Source organism: Argentina silus (genome assembly GCF_951799395.1).
Source record: "Argentina silus genome assembly, chromosome: 5".
In the NCBI taxonomy this organism is placed as follows: Eukaryota; Metazoa; Chordata; class Actinopteri; order Argentiniformes; family Argentinidae; genus Argentina; species Argentina silus.
This window is the reverse complement of record NC_139659.1, coordinates 8,091,982-8,116,501: the sequence shown is the minus strand read 5'-3', so window position 1 is coordinate 8,116,501 and position 24,520 is coordinate 8,091,982. Positions and strand designations below refer to the sequence as shown.

Genomic DNA, 24,520 nt, shown 5'->3' with positions numbered 1-24,520 from the left:
TTTGTGCAGGCTTTTGTCCCCGCCTCAGCAGCTGTAGCACCAAAACACTTGATTCAGCTAATCAAGGTCCTGATTGGAGGAATCAGGTGTTGTAGTGCTAGGTTGGCCTGGAATAAAAGCCTCCACACACGGTGGCCGTGTAGGGCCCGGTGTGAAGAACAAATAATGCACTATGGCGTGATGCACTAGTAAAGTAAACAACTACACTGAAGGTCTTCACCCTAAAACCTAGGTCGATACACACACACACACACACAGTGCTTCTTGTGCCAGAGAGAATGGCAGTTGGCCAGTTTCAATTGATGTCTGGCTCTGTGAATGGAAACCTCTCAGCAACTCCCACCCCTGTAGGAGGGTGTCTTATAACCAAAGGAGTAATTCACTGGAGTTTGTGGAATGCTATTTCTTGTTGCTGCGGCGGCCGTGTTCGAATCGGGAGCCCGTAGGAGGAAAGGGCAATCAACATTTTTGAAAGCTTTTCATTGTGACAGGCTCTGCCTTCGTCTTGCCGAGTTAGCACAAATGGAAATGGTGGATTAGAGAAGAGAGATCCGTGTTCCCTCGAGGTCTCAGACACATGATGGTGTTCATCACTGTTCAGATTAGCCAGGAATTTCTCTCATACACTGACTGTAATGTTGCTGAAGGGACCATGTATTGAAGAAGCCTTACTGAGGAGTGCTAAAATAGATGTAATGATGACCACAGTTGATAAATGACGGGTTTCATTATAGCCCATTTCGCATTGCTGTGTTCTTGCTTTAACCTATGTGTCTTTACACTGCGTGGCATAGTGATACAGGGACAACAGAAGAACACAGTGTTTGATCTGTTTTGTACACAAAGATGAGCCTGAGGCAACGAAAGATCCATGTTTATGTTGGTGTCAAGATGACGTGAGAGGAGGGCTGACGAGCCTTGGTAACTGGATGAGAAAGCCATTGTTGAAAGAGGCGACCCAGAATAGCCTACTTCACTTCGCTATGTTAGGCAAGGCTATACCATGACATCACTTTAAAGATTTTAAAGTATAGCCGACATGTAGGCAGGCCTAAATATTTACATGGAGAGCTATGTGCATTTAAAGTGGCCAGTTGAAGGGAAGTGGTGGGAAAGGCATGATTCCAGCTTGTAGCCTCGTCCCAGCCGCCTGGCCTGATCATTTCAGCCTGTGCGCCTTTTGAATCTGTTCATGATCTAAATTGGGCTGTGTTCAATGATGTTTCATTATGCTTTTTTCACTGTGCATCCCTGCCACTGGTGTCAGCTCCTCATGCCTATGGCTGGTATTCTGATGTCTGGGCCGAGGCCTAATGTTTGTTTTGAATAGCTCATTTCCTTTCCACATTGGCAGATTATGTGCCAAAAGTGGCCATTTGATATCAGCCAAAACTGTTAATTGTGTGATGTGTTCACACGACTTGGTTGACTTTGCATATGTAGTGCAGTGATTTCAGTTTGCATAGCACTTGACATGCTAGTCGGTCAAATGTAACTCACATCTGTGCACTGTGTACTTCAGCCTCTCCCTGATGATGTGCCTGCTTCTGTGACCCACTTAAGAGAACATCTGTCTCTCCCTTGCTCTCTCTCTCTCTCTCTCTCTCTCTCTCTCTCTCTACTGGATGACTGTTAGGCCTACATTCACAAAGCCAAATCCTTTTTATTTCCAATTGAGTGCTTTCACTGAGGGAAACAATCAAGGAGCATATTTGTGCACAACAGACCACACAATTACATGTAGGCCTAGACCAAACATGTTGAGGGGATGAGTTCCAGAGAAGGCCTACGCAGTAGTTCACATAATCCAGTGTTTATTTATCGTGGCGGTACCAGGTGGATTTTGTTTTGAATATCAAGGACGTGAACTGGCACTTGTGCTGTGACCAGGGCAAATAGTTGTACAGAGTAGGCCTTTGTCATACAATATAACAGGTAATACAGTGATGTCCTCACTAGCCTCCATCTCTCACTGTCTGCCTCTTCTCTGGTGCTGCAGCCTGGGCTCTGCCTCGTGTCTGAGGATGGTGTGTCTGGATGCAGGTCAGACAGACTGCTTCACCGGGCAGCTTGGCTCTCACTTCACAGCGCACCAGGGGGAACGCGCGGGCATTGCCACAGTAAAACCTTAATACATGAGAGTGAAATAAAAGCCTTCAGAAGTAAGTGGAGCAGAAACTAATAAGTGACAATGATGCAGTCCAATAGTGTGCTCAGCTGACTGTGAGTGCATGTGAAGAAGTAAAACCCCTCTCTTTCTCTCTCTCACACACACACACACACACACACACACACACCCCCTCTGTGTTGAGCTGCACTGTGGCTCCATTGTGCTAAATGCGCCCAGGCACAGTCAGGGGGATGAGTCCAGCTCTGATTGGGTTTGTCTCAGATCAGCTGGCAAGGCCAATGGGCCACAAGGATGCATACAGACAATACACGTGTGTTGCAGTCTGGTCTAAGAGTAATGACCGTCTTAGTGAGCCTCTGCCTATGTGTTGTGTCTATAGCCATAGCTACAGTAGGAGAAGGTTAAACAGGTTAGGCTAGATGGTTGTCAAGTGAGACATGTAAATGATGCTCCACTTTCGGTTGCCTGCTAACAGAAATGATATGCATAGCTCCATCCTACGCCCTTCTTCCCTTAGTCATGATAATTCAGCTATTGTCATTCATCTGGCATCTCACAAATGTCTCATTCACCAATAATCTATTCATACATGTCATGCAAGACAAGAGAACAATGAGGAGCTATTTCAATTGCTATTTAACTCTAATGAATTAAAGATAATGTTATTTAATAATCATTTCTTGTCACAAGCTAATTGTAAACAGAGCAAATGGTATTGTTGCCCAAGATGTAACCTTGTTGAGACTAGGCTTTCCTAGTTCGCAATGCCTGGGGAAAATCCTTTGCAGAATGTAGCTAATAAATAAATAAATAAAATAAATGAGTGATGCCCTGCCACATGTCAAACCAATAAAATACCTTGCTTGGGTGGAGCTCCAAAAAAACACAATTCTGTTTTCTTCAATGTTGCCAACTAGCCTAGGCAACAACTCTCTGCAAAATAGCCCTACACAGTCGGAAAAGACGACGCACATAACCAACAACAACAACAACAAGCAACGATTCTATGGGCATGTGGGGGGAGGATTCTTGGAATGTAACATCCAATGAAATTGTGAGCACATTCTCCCATCACTCTGCCCAGTTCAATCCTAGCCACACCAGCGAATCTGAAATTCTCCAGACCTCCAAAGGAGGCTTGAGAACAATGTGATTCGGAGGTATAGCTACACTAAGCTACCCAAGATGGGGTGCATGTTTGAACTTGGACTAGGCCTAATTGTTGAAATTCAAATTGGGGGGCACAAAAGTCAAAATGCAAAACAACGCTAGCCTAAATGAGATGTATGCACTGCCTTGGAGGAATGGGTTCTTTATAAGCATAGCTCTTCGGTATGGGAGATGGTGGAATCCTGGGTCTTATTGATATTACAGAAGAGAAAAAGGTTTGAGCTCAGTTGCTAGGAATGTAGCCTACACCATAGACCACTTTCTTTCACCGTATTTGTTGAAGAAGATAACAATGGTTTTCCTCAGATAATCCCCTCTAATAAGATATGGGTAATGAGCCAATAACAAGCCATTTAAGTGTTAAGATTATGTGAGGATTTAGCCTAATCTGTTTATTCCCTTCCTCAGATAAGCACCTGTGTTGCTGTTGGATCTCTCACCTGGCTGCCACAAGCTGAGATCCAGGGACCCGGGACATAAATGACAAGGTAGTGATCACACGTCTGGGACTCCACATAGTCTATTTAGCTTTCCTCTGTTACTGGTCAAGAGAGCTTGCTCTAGCATAAGGGATTAGCAAATAAATCACATGAAAGCATGTTTTTATGTGATTGTTTTTGCTATTCTAAGACTGCTCTCACAGTTGATAAATCTTTCCTTTTTGAGACAGTTTGTGAAAGTGGATCAACACTTGCTCCCCTTTTTGAGAGGAAATACGACGCTGGTTTTAGTGACGCAAAAAGAGGTGTCTTCCTTTCCTGTGTTTAGTGGGCGTATTATATCTTCAGGCCATCCAGGAGAACTGGGTGCGGTGCTCGTGTTGATTCTTGTTTTGGGTTTATGTTTTGCATAACCACCAGCCCTTCACCTCTGGCAATATCTATGTCCTTTATTATTCCAGGTAGAGGATATTCAGGATCTGTAAAATGACTCAGAGGAAGAGACACACTTGATTAGGCCTACATTGAGTATGGGGGTTAATCTGCGTGTGCCACTACCAGGACAGCCATGTTAGAAGGAGAGCCATGTTCAATGCTGCTGTTGCACAAAAAGCTTTTCAATGTAGACCTAGCTGTGTTAGAAGCCTAGTGTTGTATGATATTTAAAAGCTTCATAGCCACTAGCTAATGTATGCTACATCCACTTTTTTTCAACATGGGATGGTCCTGTAATAGGCCTATAGAGGGGAGGGGAGGGTGATTCCTATATGACAAAATCAATGGCCCCTGACTGAAAGTGACAAGAAGCATCTCTTTGGGCCCCAGTAGATTACCACCACCATGACAATGTATTGATTCACCATGGATTGATTACCATCAACATGATGAGTGTCAAGCTCGAATGGTCAGCAGCAGGGGTGATTTGGCTTTAATAGCAAACGAGTTGGGAAGTGTGATCAATGGCCAATCGGCTGCTTTTCTAGCCTTATGCTCTGTGTGGAAATGGTTACAACAGACCAGCTTTTCATGGTTTCTCAATCCAACCATCAATTTGCAGTTGTCTATTCATGCTGCTGTAGCTCAGTGATTAACCAAACTATGGTCGAGTGACGAGTAACCTTTATACCTGTGAGCTTATGTGATCTTGAGTTACGTGCACACAACCCATCTGCTCATTTTCACTACAAACTGTATGGGAACTGAAAACTGAAGCGGCAGTTCCCCATAGAACTATCTGGATGTGAGAGATGGCTCAGGTGGCTGACGGAGGCCATGAGAGCTGAGGACAGAGACGGAGGTGCAGTGAGGCGTTGAGTGCTTACTGGCCTGTGTGTGTCTGCATTAGCATGACCACACACAGACCTCTCTCTACAACAGAGGCAGCTGAAGGGAATGGCCTGCCTGGCTAAACCCCTGCCCAGTGCTGCATTTGTCCATCAGGGCTTACTCTCTCATCACGCTAAAAGCTGCACTACAAAGTTTCTGGTCTCACACCACAGTGGGGCTGTGCATGGTTTATAACATTGTTATGTCTTTTGTGTTTATTTGCATACAGGCTACAGTTAGCTTGTTGTCAATAGAACAAGGCTGGGTTTTGTTGGTGTTGTAGGCTGATTTCTTATGATAGTAAAACTTTCTCTCAACATTAAACATGTAGTATTTTGGTGATTGTATTGTTACACAAGTGAAATAAGGAACATCCACTGATGGTAACAAACTGCTCAACTCCATTAATGTGCAATTTCAAACCAATCACTGTCCTCAGCATGTTAATTGTTTGTACAGTACGTACTTACTACACAGGCTTAGGGGCGTCTTAATATAAGGTGTAATATTAACATTGTTATAATGCTTAGTCTCTGTAACAGCAAGGTGCAAAAGTGATGTTTACAGTAATGACAGATGTGATGAAGTTGACTAAAGTCAAGGGTCATGTTGATGGGGGGTCATTGAATATGTGCTATGTCTAATCAATACACTCATTTACTCTGGGTCAGAGAAGAAAATTGTCACTGACATTGCATAGCCTACTGCAAGCTGAGTTAAATCTTCTGTGAGTGTTGTTGACTCTGCTGAGTGGAGTAATCAGAGTCTTACAAGTAATGGACCAATCTGCTTGGCATTTTGTATTGTAGTGGAAATTCCAAAATCAACTCTGTTTACATTTTTTGTTGTGTGATTGAGGAGTGATAGACAGATCGCACCTACGATTTAGGTTACGGATTGCATCTGTTACAGAGATGCAATTGAAGATGCACAAAACATGATATTGCAATTTTTCACCAACTAATTGATTTAAAGGGCCTATATGTAGTTTTTTCAACTTGAAAATATCACTAAATTACCATGTTGAACCATTACTTATGATGCATTGGCAGTCTGTGACAGCGCGTGCACCTGACGAGACCCTGCCCTACTGCCTGAATTAGCTTTTCCAAAATGTTCTGGCCGTGTACCACTTGCTGTGGGCGTACTGTCTGCCACTTGAGTGTGTGTGGCTCATTGGCTAGCTACTGCACGGGAGCTGCAAGTGTTTCTCAATGCAGACAGTGGAGCAACCACCACCACCACCACCTTCCTGTGGCAAAAAAATGTGTGAGATGTAGTCTGACAATTTTCTGGATAAACGCCTTGTTTGACATCACAGCCTTGGGGATGTGTTTATAACTTTGGGTTTAGCGGGAGGAGTTTGTACTGTGCAGCCACAACCAAGTAGGGTGAACCCTCGCCCTCATAGGCAGACAGGGCTCTGCAACGCAGGGGAGACATACGGTGCAGGGTATCCGTGACAGAGTTTTTTCTGTCACAGTTTGAATGCACAGCTCCTTGTAAAGCACTCGTTTCATGTGAGTTTGATTGTCGTTTGGCTCATGTCCATGTTTATATGTACATTTCCAAACTAAATAACGGCTACATTTTCAACCACAGACATCCGTTGGTAGTTTCAGGGTCATGTAACAAAACAAATTGTTGGATAAAAAACAGAAAATGATCAACAGATTAATTGTTTAAATTAGAAGTAGTCTGCATTGAGTAAAGGCAAGGAGAGAGGAAGAGACACACTCTGAATTGCAGGCAGAAAAAGGCCAAATTCCTGTTTATTGTGGCTTTAACTTGGTAATTATTTTGGTTTTTTAATGTTTTGACGTTATTCTGGCATTCTATGTTCCACTGAGAGTGAAATGTAGCATTCCCCCTTGGACCAAAACAGGATTAAGTGCCATGCCACATTTCCCAGCCTTTCCACTGCCTCCCACTGTGGCTCCATAGGGCCTAATCCAGGCAGATGGTGCAGTTGTAACTGGGACAGCTGAAATTAGGCCTGGGCAAAGCATTGGCCATGTATTCCAGAGTGCCCAGTTTGAGGAGAGCTAGCCAGCCAATGCCTAGATAACCTTAATGAATGAGACTAGTTATATGTGAGTGAGATCAAACACTTTGAAAAAGGGCCAGGCCTATATGAGGAAGAAGACCCAATTGATTTGATTTTTCTTCCCCCTTTTCAAAAATGCAGTAGAGGTGAAAACAGTGTACCCCAGAGTCCTGGTTCCCCTTCAAATATGTTGCTATTTCTGCCCTCCCTCCCCCCATATCAATCAACCAACCTGAATGCAACACTGCTTGGATCAAGTGTTTAACAAAATATCAGACACAGCAGACGGGCATCTCATCTCTAGAGATGAATGAATCCTCACATAAGCCATTGTTGAATTGCAGAGAGGGAAGTGTAGTGGAGCTGAGTGCCTGGGAGCCGATGAGTGCCTGTGCATTAGAGGCTATAAATCCTAACAGACCCAGTGATGAGTGAATAGGAGCTCCTTCATGCTGACGGCAGATCCGTGATAAGGCTCAGGCCTCCCTCCCCCTTGCTGTATTTTCCATTGCAGGCTGCCTCACATCGCCTTGTGCTGTTGAATATTAACCAGACGTGGTGTGGCAGGTGATTTACGGCCATGTTGTTGAGCTCAGGATACTGTCCTCAGCTCCTGCTCTGTCTCATGGTGGAATCAGTGCAGAGTGAACACGGTCTGCGTCTCATTCTATGATATGGTTGGGGTGACACAGCCTGTATGTTTTAGAAACAATCTATGGTTGGTAACTACTGAGCTATATATAATCCTATCTAGAGGATAGTAGATTTAAAAAATATTGTTTATCTGATGTATGTAATGTGATGTCCAAACTCAATTTGCCACCTGGCCAACAATAACAAAACTACACACATTTCAGTTAATCAGGCCTAGTTTGTATCCGGTTCCCTGATGGGTTGGTTGATACTTTTTCAGAGACAGAGAGACAGAGAGACAGACAGACTACACTACACTTCCGGTTGTGTCTGTGTTTCTTGTTAACTTCTCACGACAAATGATTCAGGGTGAGTCACAGAATGGGGACTGATGATAATGTAACTTGATGTACTTCCTTCCTTGTTAGCCTACAGTATAGGAACCTGATGGGTGTTGCTTAGGCTTGGTCTCTTTGATTTCTACTCAGTTTGAAAGTTAGATCCATAAACCGCCCAGACGGCCAAAACATTCAATATTTACTTTATTTTATTTCAGCTTGCTGATCATATTGCTTCCTTAAGGCTTTAGTGGGGTGTGTTTTGAGCACTAGTATGGGCCTGTATGTTTACACACAGAGGAGGCTGCTCTTTGACAAACACAGCACATGATTCTCTGGGTGTGATGTTTCTCTTTCCTCTGGCACAGAGGAAACCCCCTCCTTTTGCAGCACAGGTACACGCATCAGCTACTGTGAAATGAGGAAGTAGTGAATATAGTGAGGGACGGGTGTTTGTCAACGCTGTTTGGGCTAAGAAAGAGAAAGGCAGTGGAACTGAGCACGTAGAGTGCATCTAACCCTGCTACCTACTCCCCTTTGCTCCATTCTGATACTGTTGTGTTTATTGCATTGTGTTTAGTCAGGCTGAAGGTATTCTGAAGCCATAGTCTCAGTGTTCACTTCCTGTTTGCCATGGATGGTTTTTCCACTTGGGTGTTGACAGACTAGCCATGGTCTTTTACAATATACAGTACACTGACACCTTCAGAGGCAGTTTATAAGGCTGTTACTTTGAATAGATTGAGATGCAGGTGAGACAAATGACTGAGCCTAGTGACATGAAAGGGGCTGAGGAGAGAGTCAGGATAAGAGGAAGGATGTTCAGTTCCATTAATGGCTCATGTGATTTGGACAGTCTTCTTCTTCTCACTTTTACTAATGGGCTCAGGTCTGCCTTTCATCTCTGAGGTGTTTTTTTTTTTTTTTCCTTTTTTCTTTTCGTTCTGAGGCAGGTTTCTACAAGGACTTATTACACAGGACCGCCTCAGAGCCTGTTCTTTAACAACGCTCTTAACAGTATGCGTAGCTTCTGAGGCTTTCCACATGATTCTTATTCTGAACTCGCTCAAAACCTGTGTTGTTGGGTTATTAGTCCCTTGTTTCCTGTAACATTACTCACTCACCCTGGGAATTCCCTCATCATGGGGAGTCCTTTCTATCACATGACAGAAAAGGCAACTGTCCTTTAAGCTAACTGACCTTTATGTTAACCCCAAAAACATGTAGCCTCATCATATGTTCATTTAGTCATTTTAGCAAAGTTGTGAAATGCTAATATGCAGTTGGTTACCCTATTTCTAAAGCGACTTGTCAAGAGACTTGTCAAGAGACTTGTCAGAACAGCGTATAGAAAAGTGAAATTCATCTCTCTCTTTATTACGGCTTTGTTGATATTCTGCATTGGAAATTGCAGCCGTCTTCTCTGAGCACCCTGCCAGGACTGGTCTAATGGGTCCTTTCACTCCAGCAACACACCAGGGCTGTGCATGATTACAGAGCTGTGCAAACACAGCCAACGCTGTACATAAAGACAATTACAGGACTTGAACAGTCTCAATAGTTCATGCTGTGGTGGTGCTAACATTTGTCAACCCACCCCTATGGGTGAGGTTCGCGGTCTGAGCTACTTCACACTCCACCTAAATAACAAATTAACTTTATGAGAAACAAGACTGTAATCTAGTCAGCAATTTCGTCAGCAACCAATAGCCAGTGTTTTAGATTAGTTGCCAGGTAAACCAACGTTGGACAGTTGCATAGTAGTGACTGTGAGGCAAGGTGATGCATCTCAGAGGAGCATTGCAGTAATGCTGATCTCATGGATGCTGCTGGCCCACATACCAATCAATACAGAAACTAAATAGATGCTGAATCGAAAGAGGGACGGTGAAACCAGACACCCCTGAAAACCTTCATGCAAATGTACCCTGGGATAAGCCAGATCACTGCTGCTTTTGACCCATGGGTGGCCGGGAGTTAGGATCGAAAATTGAATGGCTTTGATAAACAGTTTTTTCAGTGGATCTAGAGATTATCAAAGGCTAACATTGCTCTCTGTTTACTGATATCAAGCTAGATGGACAAATATATATTTTTAAGCCTTGCCTTTTTGACTTTTGTTATCTGTCTTTTATCGGATTGGAATGGCATCATGATGATTCTCATCATGCACAGAGACATCTTTCACAAAAAATAGCAGCCCTTTTTATGGCCATGGCATTAAGGAGAGCAGCGTGTGCCACATATCGAGCGGTTCATTCCATTCGTCATGAAATATTCACTGTGTTGCTCCAACAGATGCAGGCTATTTATGCATACTGTAACGCTTTCTGTTTTTGTCTTGCCGAATCCTGTATTAATGCTTCAAAAACCGTTTGATGAAAGGTAGTCTGTGACTTTTAACAAGGCACTTGGGGGGGAATGTAATCCGTTTCCCAGTCGGCGGAATTGTGAGATGCAGCAGTCATCTGTGTGTGTAAATGTTGGGCTGACCTGAATGTGTCTGACCTGGTTACTGAGACTGGGGTGGGGGTGGGGGGGGGAGAACTGCATCTCTCTCACACACTTCTGAGGAAACATCATGGGGGGGGGGAAGCATCGCCAGGAGAGGAAGTGATTTTTAGAGCTGCTCTCAGATTCATATCCATCACAGAGTAGTAGTAGCTACTAGTCACCACATTACAACTTTGAGAAATTTGTAGCTTCTTGGCTTTGTGGTGTGTAACAGCGGGAGCCCTGCTCCCCCATGCGTTTGAAATCCACGTCCGATACTAGCGTGATACAGAGTTCATAGACTATATTGTATCGTATACTACCTGCTACACCTGCGTGTTCAGAAAGTGAATATGTTGTGTGGCTGCTGTAGCAGCAATGTAAAATTAGGGGTGGAGGCTATTTTTTTCGGGTCGACGTGCATAAACACCACACAAAATGCCTGAAATTATAGGTTTCAATGTTTACATGCTTAACAACAGCTATTTTCTGTGTGCATCCACGTGCGCAACTGTTAACATTTCTGGTGTGACAGGTTAAATTACTGCACTGACGGGTATTTCACATTGCGCATGCTGGAACCCGGTGTAGCAGCGACGCAAGTGTTGTGTAGATCAGTGGGGATGTGACTCCTTTTTCTGGGCTGACGGTTTCTCCAGTGAATTGTTACTCACGCACACTGTTTCTCACTAGCACTCACTCACTCTCGCTGTCTTTCACACACACACACACACACACACACACACACACACACACACACTTAGTTACTGGCCCTGTGTTGGAGTGGATCATGAGATGAGAGCCCCTCAGGTACCATCATGCTCTGTAGTGCCGGAGGGAAGGTGCCTTTCTCCCACGCTGGTGACTGTCCCCCACCTCTTTTTTACCTGGGTGTGTGTGTGTGTGTGTGAGTGCGTGCATGTGTGTGCACGCACATGTGTAGAGATACTACTCAAGCCTGCATGTGGTGTGTCTGGTATCTGCAACATGTCGTTCTTCAAACCCTTATCAGCAGGGTGATATTAATGTGGCTAAGACCGTTGGAAGTACAAAACAGGCCAGTCAAGTGGCTGTGTGTGATACTGTCATGTGGGGGAGTGATCTGGCCAGTTGTACATTTGAGACGGGATGTTGCTGGCTAAGGTCCCTGGAAGGACACTGTAACCTCTGCTAAGGTTCTGCTCTCTGCTCAAAATGTCACACACTCTCTTGACCCTGGCTTGTTGGAGCGTCTCAGGGACATTTGGTTTCAGCTTGCTCTGTTCTAAATGACATTGTAGGTTTCCATATATCAGTTTTCCAAATCCACACTAACATCACAGAGATTAGGGTTAAGGTCGTCTCTGATTTGTTTAACCCAGTGCAGCATAGCATACCAAGCAAGAACAAAGGTTTCAGTGTCCAGGCCATTGTAAGTGTGCTCTAGGCGTCCATGTACGTATCAGGGGACGTGTCCTCTCTTCCGGCTGGTGAAAGTATCTCCCTAACACTGACGCAATGCTTCATTTACTCTTCCAATGGACAATCCACACTCCATAACCCCTTTTGTTGTGCTGACCTTGCTGCTGAGACCTGACGTCATTGTTAATGGCTGTCTTTGTGCAGGGCCGAGTACAGCCTGGAGGCGTTTGTTTCTGTGCGGCTGTACGTTTAACTTAATCTCATATTTAATTAAGGACTTCCCAGCAGACGGAGGGCTTTTTTAACAGGCTGCTATTTATGGCCACTGCTGCTCTCTCTTTCTCTGCCCAGGCCTGGGTTTCACTGATGGAGGGAAGGAGAAAGAAAGGAGTGGGGAGGGAGTGAAAGAGAGATGGAAGCAGAGAGTAAGAAAGGGGGGGTGGGGGCTGTAGCTATATAAGGCAGCTCTCTCATAATTGATAAGGCAGCACAGCACTCTTGAGCACAGGGGTCAAATACCTTGAGCCGTGTACCCCTGGTAATGAGCATATGCTGCTCTGACTGCAGTGGTTCCCTCAACAGCATACGGAACACCAAGCAGATGGAATGAACACATTTACATTCATTTCATCAAAGTGCGTGCGGAATGTATTACATACCCTTTTGCTAATGATAATTGTACTGTCAAAACTGGATATCTGCAGTGGCTTTGGATTGTCATGAGTAAGTGCACTAAACCAAATGCATTAAACCTGTTAAAACTGAAATGAATTGGGACTGGTGAGCTGCACTACATCTAGAGTTTACACCTATCCAATGTCTGCATCCATCATGAGGTGACGAGGCATTACAAACAGGGGGGCTTTTTTGCTTGCAAGTTATTGAGAACCAAATTGAAACGATCCTGCTTGTTGAGCTCCGCTTGACGTTGTTGCTCAGCCGAACTGCCTCTTGTCACCTCTTGTCTTGTCAGCCATAGGAAGTGGCTTTCAGAGTCAGACGATGGTTGCTTGGAGATGGATAGTTGTGCAGTCGTCATGGTAAACGTTGGTCTGCAAACTAAACATTTGCCCTCTGAAAAGAAAGGGGGGGCGGGGCGCTCTATGAACAAGAGACATATGGGGACAATTAGTTGCCTTTTACATATTTTGTATTTCTCTTTTTTTTGTCATGGAACATTCATTTTATATTAATGCTCTTTAGAAATTCAATTTGACATTGTATTGCCCTGACAGATGAATCACTCGGTGAGTGTTTTGCAGAGTGCATATCTGATCATTGAGGCCCCATTGACATTTAGAAAAATGGTGGAAGAGGTCCAGTGCGATTTGCTGTGCCTCTCTTCTCATCTTTCTATGGCTTTAGCTTCTAGAAACAGTGCAGTGGTTATCTTCCTGTGGAGTAAACATGGCTGTCTGAATAACGCAGGCTGAGGGAGGATTCACATACACACTGATTACATTGTGCCCCCAAACAAACTGTAACATTTGATTTGCTTTACATAGTGAGCATAGCAGACAATTTCTCATCCATTGCCTGGTCTTTGTCAGGTTATTAAGTACTGACTTTACATAAGACTGGCAGATGGCCTAATTGACATTGAGATGCCCCCTCACTAGCTGCTTGTCATAGTTTGTCAAACTTTTTTCTGTGAAATATAGTTTTGTTTATTAGGCATGTCACTCTCAAGGTAGTTTGAAAGGCACAGCACCAAATAGTTGGGGGGATCTACTATTCTGACTAAGGCCCATCAGCACATCAGACAGAACATGCACTGTTTGATGATCCATGCCAGTGTCATTCTCGGGGGGTGGGGGGGGAGATCTGTGACATCTCCACGACCCCAGAACTTTGAGCCTGAGCAAATGAGGTGAAAATAAGGCTGTGCATGGATTTGCTGCGGGGCTGTAAATTAATAATGTGGAAATTATTCAGCAGACTAATTATGAGAGTCATATCAATGGGATTTGAAATGAAGACTCAATGAGGTACAATGTGTTATGTCAGAATATAGCGTATATATTGTTGTGTGTCGGGCCTACATATTATGATTATTCTCATTAGTGATAGGCCTAGATGGTACGCAAAGGCTTTTTTAATTGATTTTTGTTTTGTGAATGGTTACACTTTGATAATGATCAGTCCCACAGTAGCTAGCTCAGACCTACATCCCCCAGTTAAACTGATAGTGAAACATTCCATAGCTCCTCTGCCACTGAGGGAAGGCTGGTCGCCAGACCCTCCTCACAGAAATAGATGTTCTGTTTGGCAGTCGGGTTCATTGACCTAACAAAGTGAGCAAGGAAAAAGGAGGGGAGCTATAGAGCGGGAAGGGGGGGGGGGGGAGTGGGGAGAGACCAAATGAAATGAAAATGTCCTGGTAGCGCCATTAGTGGTTGTTGTAGCCTAGACAGTGAACCAGGACAAGGTGTTAGGGAAAGCCATTCAATGGAAAATGGAAAACCCAATCGTGTGTGTGTGTGTGTGTGTGTGTGTGTGTGTGTGTGTGTGTCCCTAGTTAGCCTGGGTGGGGACTGAGGAAGATGCTGTGAAGGCACTTTGTGTTTGTCACACAGATCAGATTACTTGCCCTCATTTCACTACAGATTCAAAGAAAACAATCATGGTTTTGTTTTCTCCGGTCACATAAGACTGTTGAGAATAGAGGACACCGGTGAGAACCAAAACCTGAAGGTGGAAAAACAGGAAGAGCAGGTTTCCCTGAGCCCTATGTCCCTGCCACAGGTACCGACAACAGTGTCATCTTTCTGCCTATTCCCATTCAGATTCACTTCCATTTTCCCCACTCACTGGCCCTTTTGTAGGTTCCCTAGTCGCCAAGTTGGAGGCTTAAAGTGCGTTTTGGTAAAAGTGGCACGACGAGAAAGATCACGTGCGTCTCCTTCACCCAATATCTCCACTGAATTATTGAGGAGCTGCACCTCTCCTGCTGTGCCAGCTGGAGGTGAACCCGATGCTGTCAGCGGCTGGCACAGAGGTAACACACACCCCAGGAGGCTGTTGTTTTTCCAGTGCTCTTTACACAAGGGACGCCTTCACCTTTACCCCCCCCCCCCCCAATCGCGTGACCGCCCTGACACGTAGCCTTTGCCTCTAGTCTGTCGTTTTGGGCATTTATAGCATCTGTGAACATTAACATGATAACACAGTATTGTCAGTGACAGCAGCTCCAGGCCTTTAGCCCACTTGCACTGTGTGCCTCATGTTAAGGAAGTGACCTTTACCTTTAGCTAGAGAGGAAACCCACTTATATTAGCCTATCTATCTATACTCAACGTTTTTGCTACCCTGCTTTTATTATGACAGTGACGTCCAAAATAAGAGTTGCAGTGTGCGATTTCAAAGAGACTTGACGGGCTCGCCTGACTACTTCCTCTCTCTCCTCTGAACTGAGCAGCTCAAAGACAAGGAGCCTCCACCCCCTGCAGGGCCTGATAACCACTGGCTTAGATACCAAGGCTTTTCGAGAGGAGGGACGGGGAGAGCATTACCCAACTGTGTTGTTTAATTGGTTCCCAGCATATTTCAGTGGATGAACTTGAAGTGGGTCAGTGAGTCCCTGTTGGCTGCCGTTGGGTCTCGCGCTGACTGTTGGGACACACACACACACACACACACACAAAGAGAGACATGCACATTTGTACTCGCATTCTCACACATGCAGTCATGCACATTCATGAACACATGCACACAAAGTTCTAAGAGTAAGTGTGGTATCAGTAGATCAAGGAACTGGGGATGGGTCTGATGGCAGAGGACTGCCCAATCAGGATCTCTCCTGTTGCCTGTACAAATCTACCTTCATCCTCAGGCCACCTGAGCTCTGTTTACATCACACCACTTTTCCACACGTGTGGATGTACCCTACTGATTCACTGTGTACCGATTCCCAAAATGTCAACATGAACCAGGTTAGTGATGTTGGTAGGGAGGAATGCGACCTGACAGATCACACTCTGTCAACATAGCAGGGTGTGGGTGTGTGTGACTCTGAGGGGAGGGAGAGGGGGAGGGGATTTATGCCTCCTAGCTTTTCTTGCTGCCGCTTACAGCGGTCGCTATAGCGACGCCACTGACCCGAAAGGTGGGTAGGTTATGGGGGGCTGACGGGGAAGAGCTTCTTCTGTTCCAAGTGGGGAAGGGGGAGGGTGGTGAGTCAAGGGAGGCCCTCTGGCTCAGTTAATTTGACACTGATGGAGCCACTAGACTTCAGTGAGTCACTCAAAGAGGAGTTCAGCAGAGGTTTTATATGCTAATGGTGCTTTTTAAAGCACTCACTTCACATCTCTCTAGCCACTCCTCACTTAGTTAGCCTAGCTCTCATTACTAACACACTTTTAAGCAGACATATAAATAAGTAGGGAGAAATCCGTTAAATGACAGCTTATCGTGTCTGGAAACGCTCTGAATTTGAAGGTATTTGCCCAAGGCAACGTTTGTGTCTTGAGCTCATCTTCAGGACTAAAAGCAGGCTGAATGTGTTAGCGGTTGCATCAGCCACGAGACCAGATATCCAATGTTGTGTTGCAGAGTGCAGAGGCACCAGACTGTGGGGTTCTCAGTGTGGAGCCTGCCAGGCAGCGTGGCTCCTGAGGGGCTGCTCGAGCCAGCGCCACTCACTATCTGTCCTGCCAAGCTCAGACAGGAGATTAGCAAATCTCAGGGCAGCATTACTGTGTTAACACCGCATCCCATCCTCCTTTTTCATCTGCTTTTCACATGCTCTCCTCTTGTGCTCCTCCACTCTGTACACATCTCTCCCTCTCTCTCTTTTTTTCCTCATTACATCCTCCTCCTCCTCCTCTTCCTCCTCCTTTCACATGTTTCTCTGTTTCCCCCTGTCGTCACATGTATCCCCTCTCCTTCACCCTTCGCATTCCATCCACTCTCCTCCTCACACATCCTCCCACATTTGCTCCTGTGCGTCATGCATGCCGTTCTTCTGCCGTGAGTCACTTTTTGTGAATGGAGCCCAGAGCTCCTAGGCCCCCCGTCGTCCTCTCTGCTGATAGACCTGACTACTCGGACTGTATTTATACATGTTGGGCTGTTGCGGTGGTGAAGAGGAGGCCCCCAAGGTATACACACACACACACACACACACACACACACACACACACACATCTATATAGGGCTTGTGTACCGGGGGTGCTGCTGTTGTGTTTAAAACGGTTGCAGACAGAACTGTGTCATATCTGTTCCACGCAACAGCCTATATTTCCCTGAGCATTTATGTAACATTTAAGGCTTCTGAATTAGCCCATGCATTTACTCTGAGCCATGCCTCTGTTTGAGAAGTGTGGACAGGCTGTCAGTAGCCCAGCTCTATCTGTCTCTTTCTCTCTCTCTCTGTCTGTGTCTGTGTCTGTGTGTCTCTCTCTCTGTGTCTGTGTCTCTCTCTGTCTATTATGACTGATAAGGAGAAGCCCCCTGAGACAGGCTTGCTCTCACTCAATCTTTCTTACACTTGTTCTTTCTCTGTCACTCATTCAAACACATTTGTACCCCCTCACTCACAAAACTCTCTCTCTCTCACTTGTTCTCGTCTCTTGCTCTCGTCTTAAATGCTCTTACTTACTTGTCTCTCTCTCTCTCTCTCTCTCTCTCTCTCTCTCTCTCTCTCTCTCTTGTTCCCTGAACTATCTGCCCATTTGTCTGATATGTGCTTATCCAGTGAAGAGTAGAGACAGTGGAAGTCTTAGCCAGTTTATAACCATGGAGAGCCTGGCGTAGGGCTGTCAGCCTGTGTCTTTATCTCTTAGAGGGGGAAACTAAAAAGTAGAGCTACCCATCTATCGGCCTCACATCACACACACACACACACACACACACACACACACACACAGAATCACACACAAACTAACATAGGCATAACTCTGGGAGAGGGAATCCGACAGTCTGCACTGCGGCGGTGCACAGCTGAAGATGAGGGGAAGGGAAAGTCACACTCTCTACACACTCCAATGAACAAGGCGTCCATTGACCAGGCCACATTCCATAGTGCATACTGTACAGCCGAAGCCCTGCTCTGACTGTGTCCAAGACTTATCAGTGTCCTCAGTCATGTGACCCCCTTTGAAATAACTGAGGCAAGCTTGGAAAGAAAGCAAAAACATTTACGTGTGTTTTCCCCCACAGTTTTTCCCTTCTCATTTCCATGAGTTGTTCCAGAAGGAGAAGCATTTGTACAGTACGTGTTTTATTCCTTTGATGATGGACCCAGGTTGACTTTGCATTTGGGATAAAGATAGTCGTGAACAGTTTTTTTCCAAATGATGACTCGCAACACTGTGCAATGTGCATTGTTCAGTCTCGGTTTACAACACAATTACACCCTATCCACGTTATTGTATTGCTTCGTGTGCTGCTATGCCGGGCTGAATGTGGGGTTTGGACAGTTTCCAAAGAGGATCTGGTCTGTTTTCTTTTTATTACACAATCTCTCCACAATAGCAGAGCGATACAGTCATTTATATTTGGAAGCATGGAGGAAGGAATAGCAGAGATTGTTATTGTCAGGCCTCGCTTAGAAGAACGTAATAGCAATGCTCTCTGTCAGGCCTGACCTCTGTTATCTACCCATGCAGTCTGAAGCCCTCTTGGGTTGGACTCGTGTTACAGGGGGACCTTGGTTATGGAGTTATTAGCCTGGGACATCTGTTTTTTCAGAGGATGATTCACATTGGATAAGTTTTACAGAATGATCCCCTGTATTTCTTTCTTTTTCTGTCTAGGATTGACTGTTAACGGCAGCCTGGATGTTACATGTTAAGATGTTTCAGTTTGGGACAGGACAAATTAATGTCAGGTCAGAGAAAGTCGAAAATGATGTGAACTTCAATATCAACATCTTTATAATTTAGTTGAGATGTTAAGACATTTGAATTTATTGGCGCAATGTCCTTGGACAAACCTTAATTTAGAACCAATAACATCTTCATGGACACTTGATAAAATGAGTTCAGACATGAAACATGTACAGGATTTTGTATTCAGTGTGAATATCCGTTACATTTTTCTTGCTTACACCTGCGCATCACTCGCAAAACTCATTTCCCACACGACACAGATGTCGATTTGCATTGGTTTAGTTTTACCTGACCCTGCCTCCCCATGTAAAACCAATCCTGCCTGAATAGGGCTATAGACAACTTCTGTGTAATTAGAGGGCCCTTTCTCCTGCCCTTGACCTTTTTAATATGTTCATGTTTGACGAGTGTTTTTTCCTGTCCCATTCACTGAATGGAGGTGCATTGTCACTGGACTGACTAGCAGCAGTAATCTATATGCAAATTGAGGTGCTTATTGTCACAGTACTGTATATACCTTGAACTAATACTGGAGATGCGTATCTATGATTTTAAGGTTTGTTTGGTCAGTCTGGCCTTTGGTCCACGTAATTCGCACTGTGCTGTAGCCTGTTTGGTTGTTATTATCCTGATACTTTTGAAAAGGTTTCATTATGTAAGGCCTATTAATGGTTTGGACCCACTACTGTTTTGAAGAGATTTTAAATTTGTAATGAGTTTCAACACAAACAATACTCTAAGGACATTGGGTTGATGAAACAGCCAGCCCTTGTTCAATAACACACAAAGATGAACACTGAATTATTGATCCTATTTACATGTCAATAATATGTCCATATAATATGGAATTCAAAGAATGAATGGTTGCTTACATGTGTAATATGTTTTCCTAGGCAGAGGATAGTTAAGTTAATTTGTTTGTTTGATCCTGACTGTCTCCATTTCCTCTGGGTCTCCCTGTTTGTCCTCAGTGCCTGAGGATGTCGAGCAAGCGGAACCTGTTTGTGCGGCTGGTGCCGTGCCGCTGCCTGCGGGGTGAGGAGGAGACGGTGACGTCGCTGGACTACTCCCACTGCAGCCTGGAGACCGTGCCCAAGGAGATCTTCAGCTTCGAGAAGACCCTGGAGGAGCTCTACCTGGATGCCAACCAGATCGAGGAGCTGCCCAAAGTAAGGCACACACACACACACACACACACACAGCACAACCTCCATTTGCAACCTTGCCACATCACTGCAATTTGACACCATTTGTAACCCTGACCCCAAATACGTGTTGGCGCTATAGATATACAAATATCTTCCCAAGTGTGCCCATAGAGTGCTCGCTTTAGTGAAACACATTTAATGAAGTACATGAGTGCACTGCACTCACATGCAACAACGGCATTCAGTAGAGGAGCATAATTAAATCTGCCTTCTTGCAGTTCATGAGGATGAAGTTGCAGTAGGTCTTGATCAAGTTGCGCCTCTGATTTCATTTTGGCCCATCTTCCCTGCTCGCAACATTGACTCATTGGTTATCAGGGGAAGACTGTAATGTTTACCTAAGGAGCGCGTCCCGCAGGATGAAAACAGCAAACCCACAAGAAAGTCTGTTGCTTTCCCTTCAGTCAGTGTATAATTATGCAATAATAAGTGTGCGTATGAATCACTACCAGCTGATGACGAGACCTGATGTTTGGCTGTGAATGAACTGTGCTCAGTTTACAAACTTGATTCTGAGCAACGCTGTTACAGTCAATTAACTTGTGTTCTCCCTCGTCTCTCTCCATCTCTCGCCATAGCAACTGTTCAACTGCCAGTTGCTCCACCGACTGAGCCTGCCAGATAATGACCTCACGGTGTTGCCCGCGGCTATCGCGAACCTCATCAATCTCAAGGAGCTTGATGTCAGCAAGAACAGTAAGCAGAATTACCCCTCCTCCTCACTTATTACCATGTCTCTTGTTCAGAATGGTGATTCTCAGAGTAATACGTTTGTAATACGTTTCTCTGCAATATTGTGGAAGTTGACTGTAACCAACTCTTCATCGTTTTTCACTGTCTTGATTAGAGAGCTGCTCACTATAAGCGGATTTGAAACCATTTGCAGTTTGATTCACAAACGGCTCAGAATGGTTTTAGGACTCTGTGAGTGTGCAGTGGACTGTTAAGTTCATCTCCGTAATTGCCTCTCTGTTGTCAAAGACAATTATTGAAACATTAAAGTAGTGCTTTATTAGATTACATGTGCCCATGCCTAAGTTACATAATCAACTCTCCAATCTCAGGCTAGGATGGTTTAAAACAAAAAGAAACTCTGAAACTCTCATCACAACTTACAACTGTAGATTGCACTGCTGAGAGACCTTGCGTAATAGAGAATGGAACCACATAGGTCAGGGCTTGCAGTTATCTAGACAGACAACCTACAGTGTACGCTATAGCTAGCAGTAGCAGTGCCTGATTCTCCAGGCAAGTTTAATGCAGCCAGGCATTTACTATAGAGTGACTCTTAGTTTTGGGGAGTGGAGGGAATTGATATGAAAATGATATGAAGTTCAGGTCCCTTCAAATTGTGCTGCTTTGAAACACTGCCTTTACGACAGTTATTATATTTCCTCTGAAGGAGTCAGAACAAGCTGTTCCCTGGGAAGGATCAGAGTCCAGCGTCAGTACAGCTGACTGTTAGACAGGCGCAATTTTCTGTTGAAATGCACCACCGCACTGAGTTACACTGAACTAGCAAAGACAAGACATCTGAACTTTGGTCTGGTCGAGGCGATACCGTATCGTTTGTTGATCTTCACTTGGTTTGTCATTCTTGTACATAAAGGAGTCTGGGGCAAACTAATCAAACAACAGTTGGGAAGGTTGTGGAGTTTCAGTGACTTGGGGCCACACATGTTTACTTTGATAGAAGCTTATCCTCCTTCACAAAGTACTCTGTGGTAAGTGTTGTGAACACAAAACAAAGTGGGTGGAAATAAACCTTGAGACTCTACCCCCCCCCCCCCCCCCCCTTTTTAAGTTTTCCTACTACGGATGTTTTGGTGAGACTCGCAGACACCGTCAAGGTTTAGACGAGGTTTTCTCTGATAATGCGTCACCTCAAGCACTCAGCTCTGTGGTTGTTTAGAGAGGAAAGGTGCAGAGGAACTCTAATGCACCCGACCACCAGACGATTCACAGAGGCCTGGCTTTCACTTTCACGCAGCCGCCTGGCTTGAGGAGGGAAAAAGACAGGCAGCGTTGCTCTCTGATCATTTACTTTCCTTTTGTAAATCCCTTATCCAACAGTAAAACATTTAGTAATTTAAAACACCAAATGAAACAGTGACTTAATAGGTCACCATTTCCAGGTATTTCCATGTACATGTAAATGATTGAATGCATTGTTGCTGATGCACTAAACATCTGTTTTATTTAATGCTCTAGGTATTCAGGAGTTTCCAGAAAATATAAAAAACTGCAAAGTCCTGGCTATTGTTGAAGCAAGCGTGAATCCCATTTCCAAGTAAGTTTTGTCTTCGTCATGTAAAATCCAATATCTTACCTATACATGATACTCTTGCTCTACGACATTTTAGTTTTTTTTATGAGCTAAGTTCCCATTGTGTCCAGTGACAATACTGCCCAGTTCATTAAAGGGCAATGTCCGGTGTTTATATCGCTTGCCTCTTTGGTCAGTGAATACAATGTTGATTATGAAAAGAAAATGCATATACACAGCTCTCCTGCATGATATCTTTTTGAGCTAGGGATATTACTTTCATCTTTGAGTAAACACTCAAACAAAACACAGCTCCTAAATAAAGATCATGCTTAGGAACAGCAAACAGCAATGACATACAGTGAATGTCTGCTCAGTAAGAGAAGAAAACAGAAACTTAATTGTCCCCAGGGCAAACAGTCTTAAACAAAATAATGTTTGCATAAAAAGTTATAACACATCCTCTGCCATGTTTGGATATGTGTAGATGTGTTTACGGTGTTAATGATGTCACCACTGTTCTTCTATCCGTCTCCAGGCTCCCAGAGGGCTTTACCCAGCTGCTGAGTCTGACCCAGCTCTACCTGAATGACGCCTTCCTGGAGTTCCTACCTGCCAGCTTCGGCAGGTCAGCTAGCAAACACGCTATATGTTATGTGTAAATGGTGTGAGGGTGATCAATTCCTTCAGTCACCTACCGAAGCTGCCTGTAATGCAGATTTTTTTTAGTCCGATTTGCATTTTTCTCCCAATGGTTAAGGGATGGACTAGGTGAGGGAAAGCTGATTGTGTGTTGAGGCTCAGTAGGTGGCGCTAGTGTTTTCTTCTCTGGGGACAGCATGCTGTCTTTACTGAGATGCTGAAATTGTAGGAATGAATCCATGATGCCCATAATTCATCTTCAGAGGCAGGAGCTTTTGCCAGAAATCAAGAGACCGTGGGTGCGCGTGTAAATACAGTGTGAAGTGCAAGATTAGATCAGTCGCAGCTCCCACACGGTCTCTGTAGAGAAGCCTTTTATCATGTGACTCATCTCTCTTGGTAAAAGTCATGCCAGCAGAGATAGCCTCATACTATATATACAGCATACCACGCGACAAGGTACGTTATTAAGTACACTGGGGGAGGAAACTACATTTTTCTTTATGGCTGACCTCCTTTTTTCAAATTAGCAATAGTTGTTTTGAAGGAAACAACTATAAACATATCTGGATTTTAGAATTGTAACAAGGCACAGGCCTAACGCTTGGAAATGTATTTTGTTTCCTCACTAAAACGTAGCTATTGAGGTTACTGAAGGCTCGCCACCATATTTCACTTTTGAGCATCCGAAATGACTAGTGGGTCCTTGACATCTCTCCCTTTCTCTCCCTCAGGTTAACTAAAATGACTAGTGGGTCCTTGACATCTCTCCCTTTCTCTCCCTCAGGTTAACTAAAATGACTAGTGGGTCCTTGACATCTCTCCCTTTCTCTCCCTCAGGTTAACTAAAATGACTAGTGGGTCCTTGACATCTCTCCCTTTCTCTCCCTCAGGTTAACTAAACTGCAGATCTTGGAGCTTAGAGAGAACCAGCTAAAGATGTTGCCAAAGTAAGTTGCCTCTTTCACTTGGTTGGTTTTGTGAGAGAACATGACGTGCTTCTCGGTCTCTCTCTCTCTCTCTCTCTCTCTGTTGCCATTTCCCCCACCCAGCCCCATCTCATCTCTCTTTCTCTCACTGTGGCACTGAATTCCACAGAGTTATATAAGGGCTACCTTGTCAGCATGCTGTGGCAGGTTTTATAATCCAGTACTCAGACTGCGATGAGTGTTATTACCATTTGAGAGGATGCAGCCCTCTCTCTCTCTCTCTCTCTCTCTCTCTCTCCGTCTCTCTTCCTCTCTCTCTCTCTATCTCTCTCTCTCTGTCTCTCTGTGCGTCTCTCTCTCTCTCTCTCCCTCTCTCTCTCCTATCTCTCTTTCTCTCTGTCTGATTGATGCCTGCCCAACTGGTGCATTTGAGTCTGTTGCACTTGTAGCAGAACAGACTCTCAAGCTGTGTTTATGTCACAGCAGCCAGACCTGTTGGGGGCTGGAGGAGACGAAGGGAAGGACTAATGGCCAGGATTGATGCCAGAGAGAGAGAGACAGGCATTTCATGGATGTAAATAAAAAGTTAAAAGAGAGGGGTTGGAAGGCAGGGATTTATTTCATTCCAATAAGGACAAGACTGGATGCCTCAGACATATGCAGAAC

General features: G+C 44.6%; 1 protein-coding gene across 3 annotated transcripts in view; it reads left to right on the top strand.

The window, feature by feature from the left end:
• Nucleotides 1-24,520, top strand: part of erbin (erbb2 interacting protein) — a 55,426-nt gene that overhangs the window by 3,996 nt on the left and 26,910 nt on the right. For all 3 annotated transcript variants that reach the window (XM_083670898.1, XM_083670899.1, XM_083670897.1), the window contains exons 2-7: nt 3,710-3,789; nt 19,781-19,978; nt 20,596-20,713; nt 22,229-22,307; nt 22,822-22,911; nt 23,819-23,875. In XM_083670898.1, the coding sequence (XP_083527024.1) occupies nt 19,790-19,978; nt 20,596-20,713; nt 22,229-22,307; nt 22,822-22,911; nt 23,819-23,875 (533 nt within the window). In that variant the 5' untranslated portion in view covers nt 3,710-3,789; nt 19,781-19,789. The remainder of the gene's footprint in view (nt 1-3,709; nt 3,790-19,780; nt 19,979-20,595; nt 20,714-22,228; nt 22,308-22,821; nt 22,912-23,818; nt 23,876-24,520) is intronic.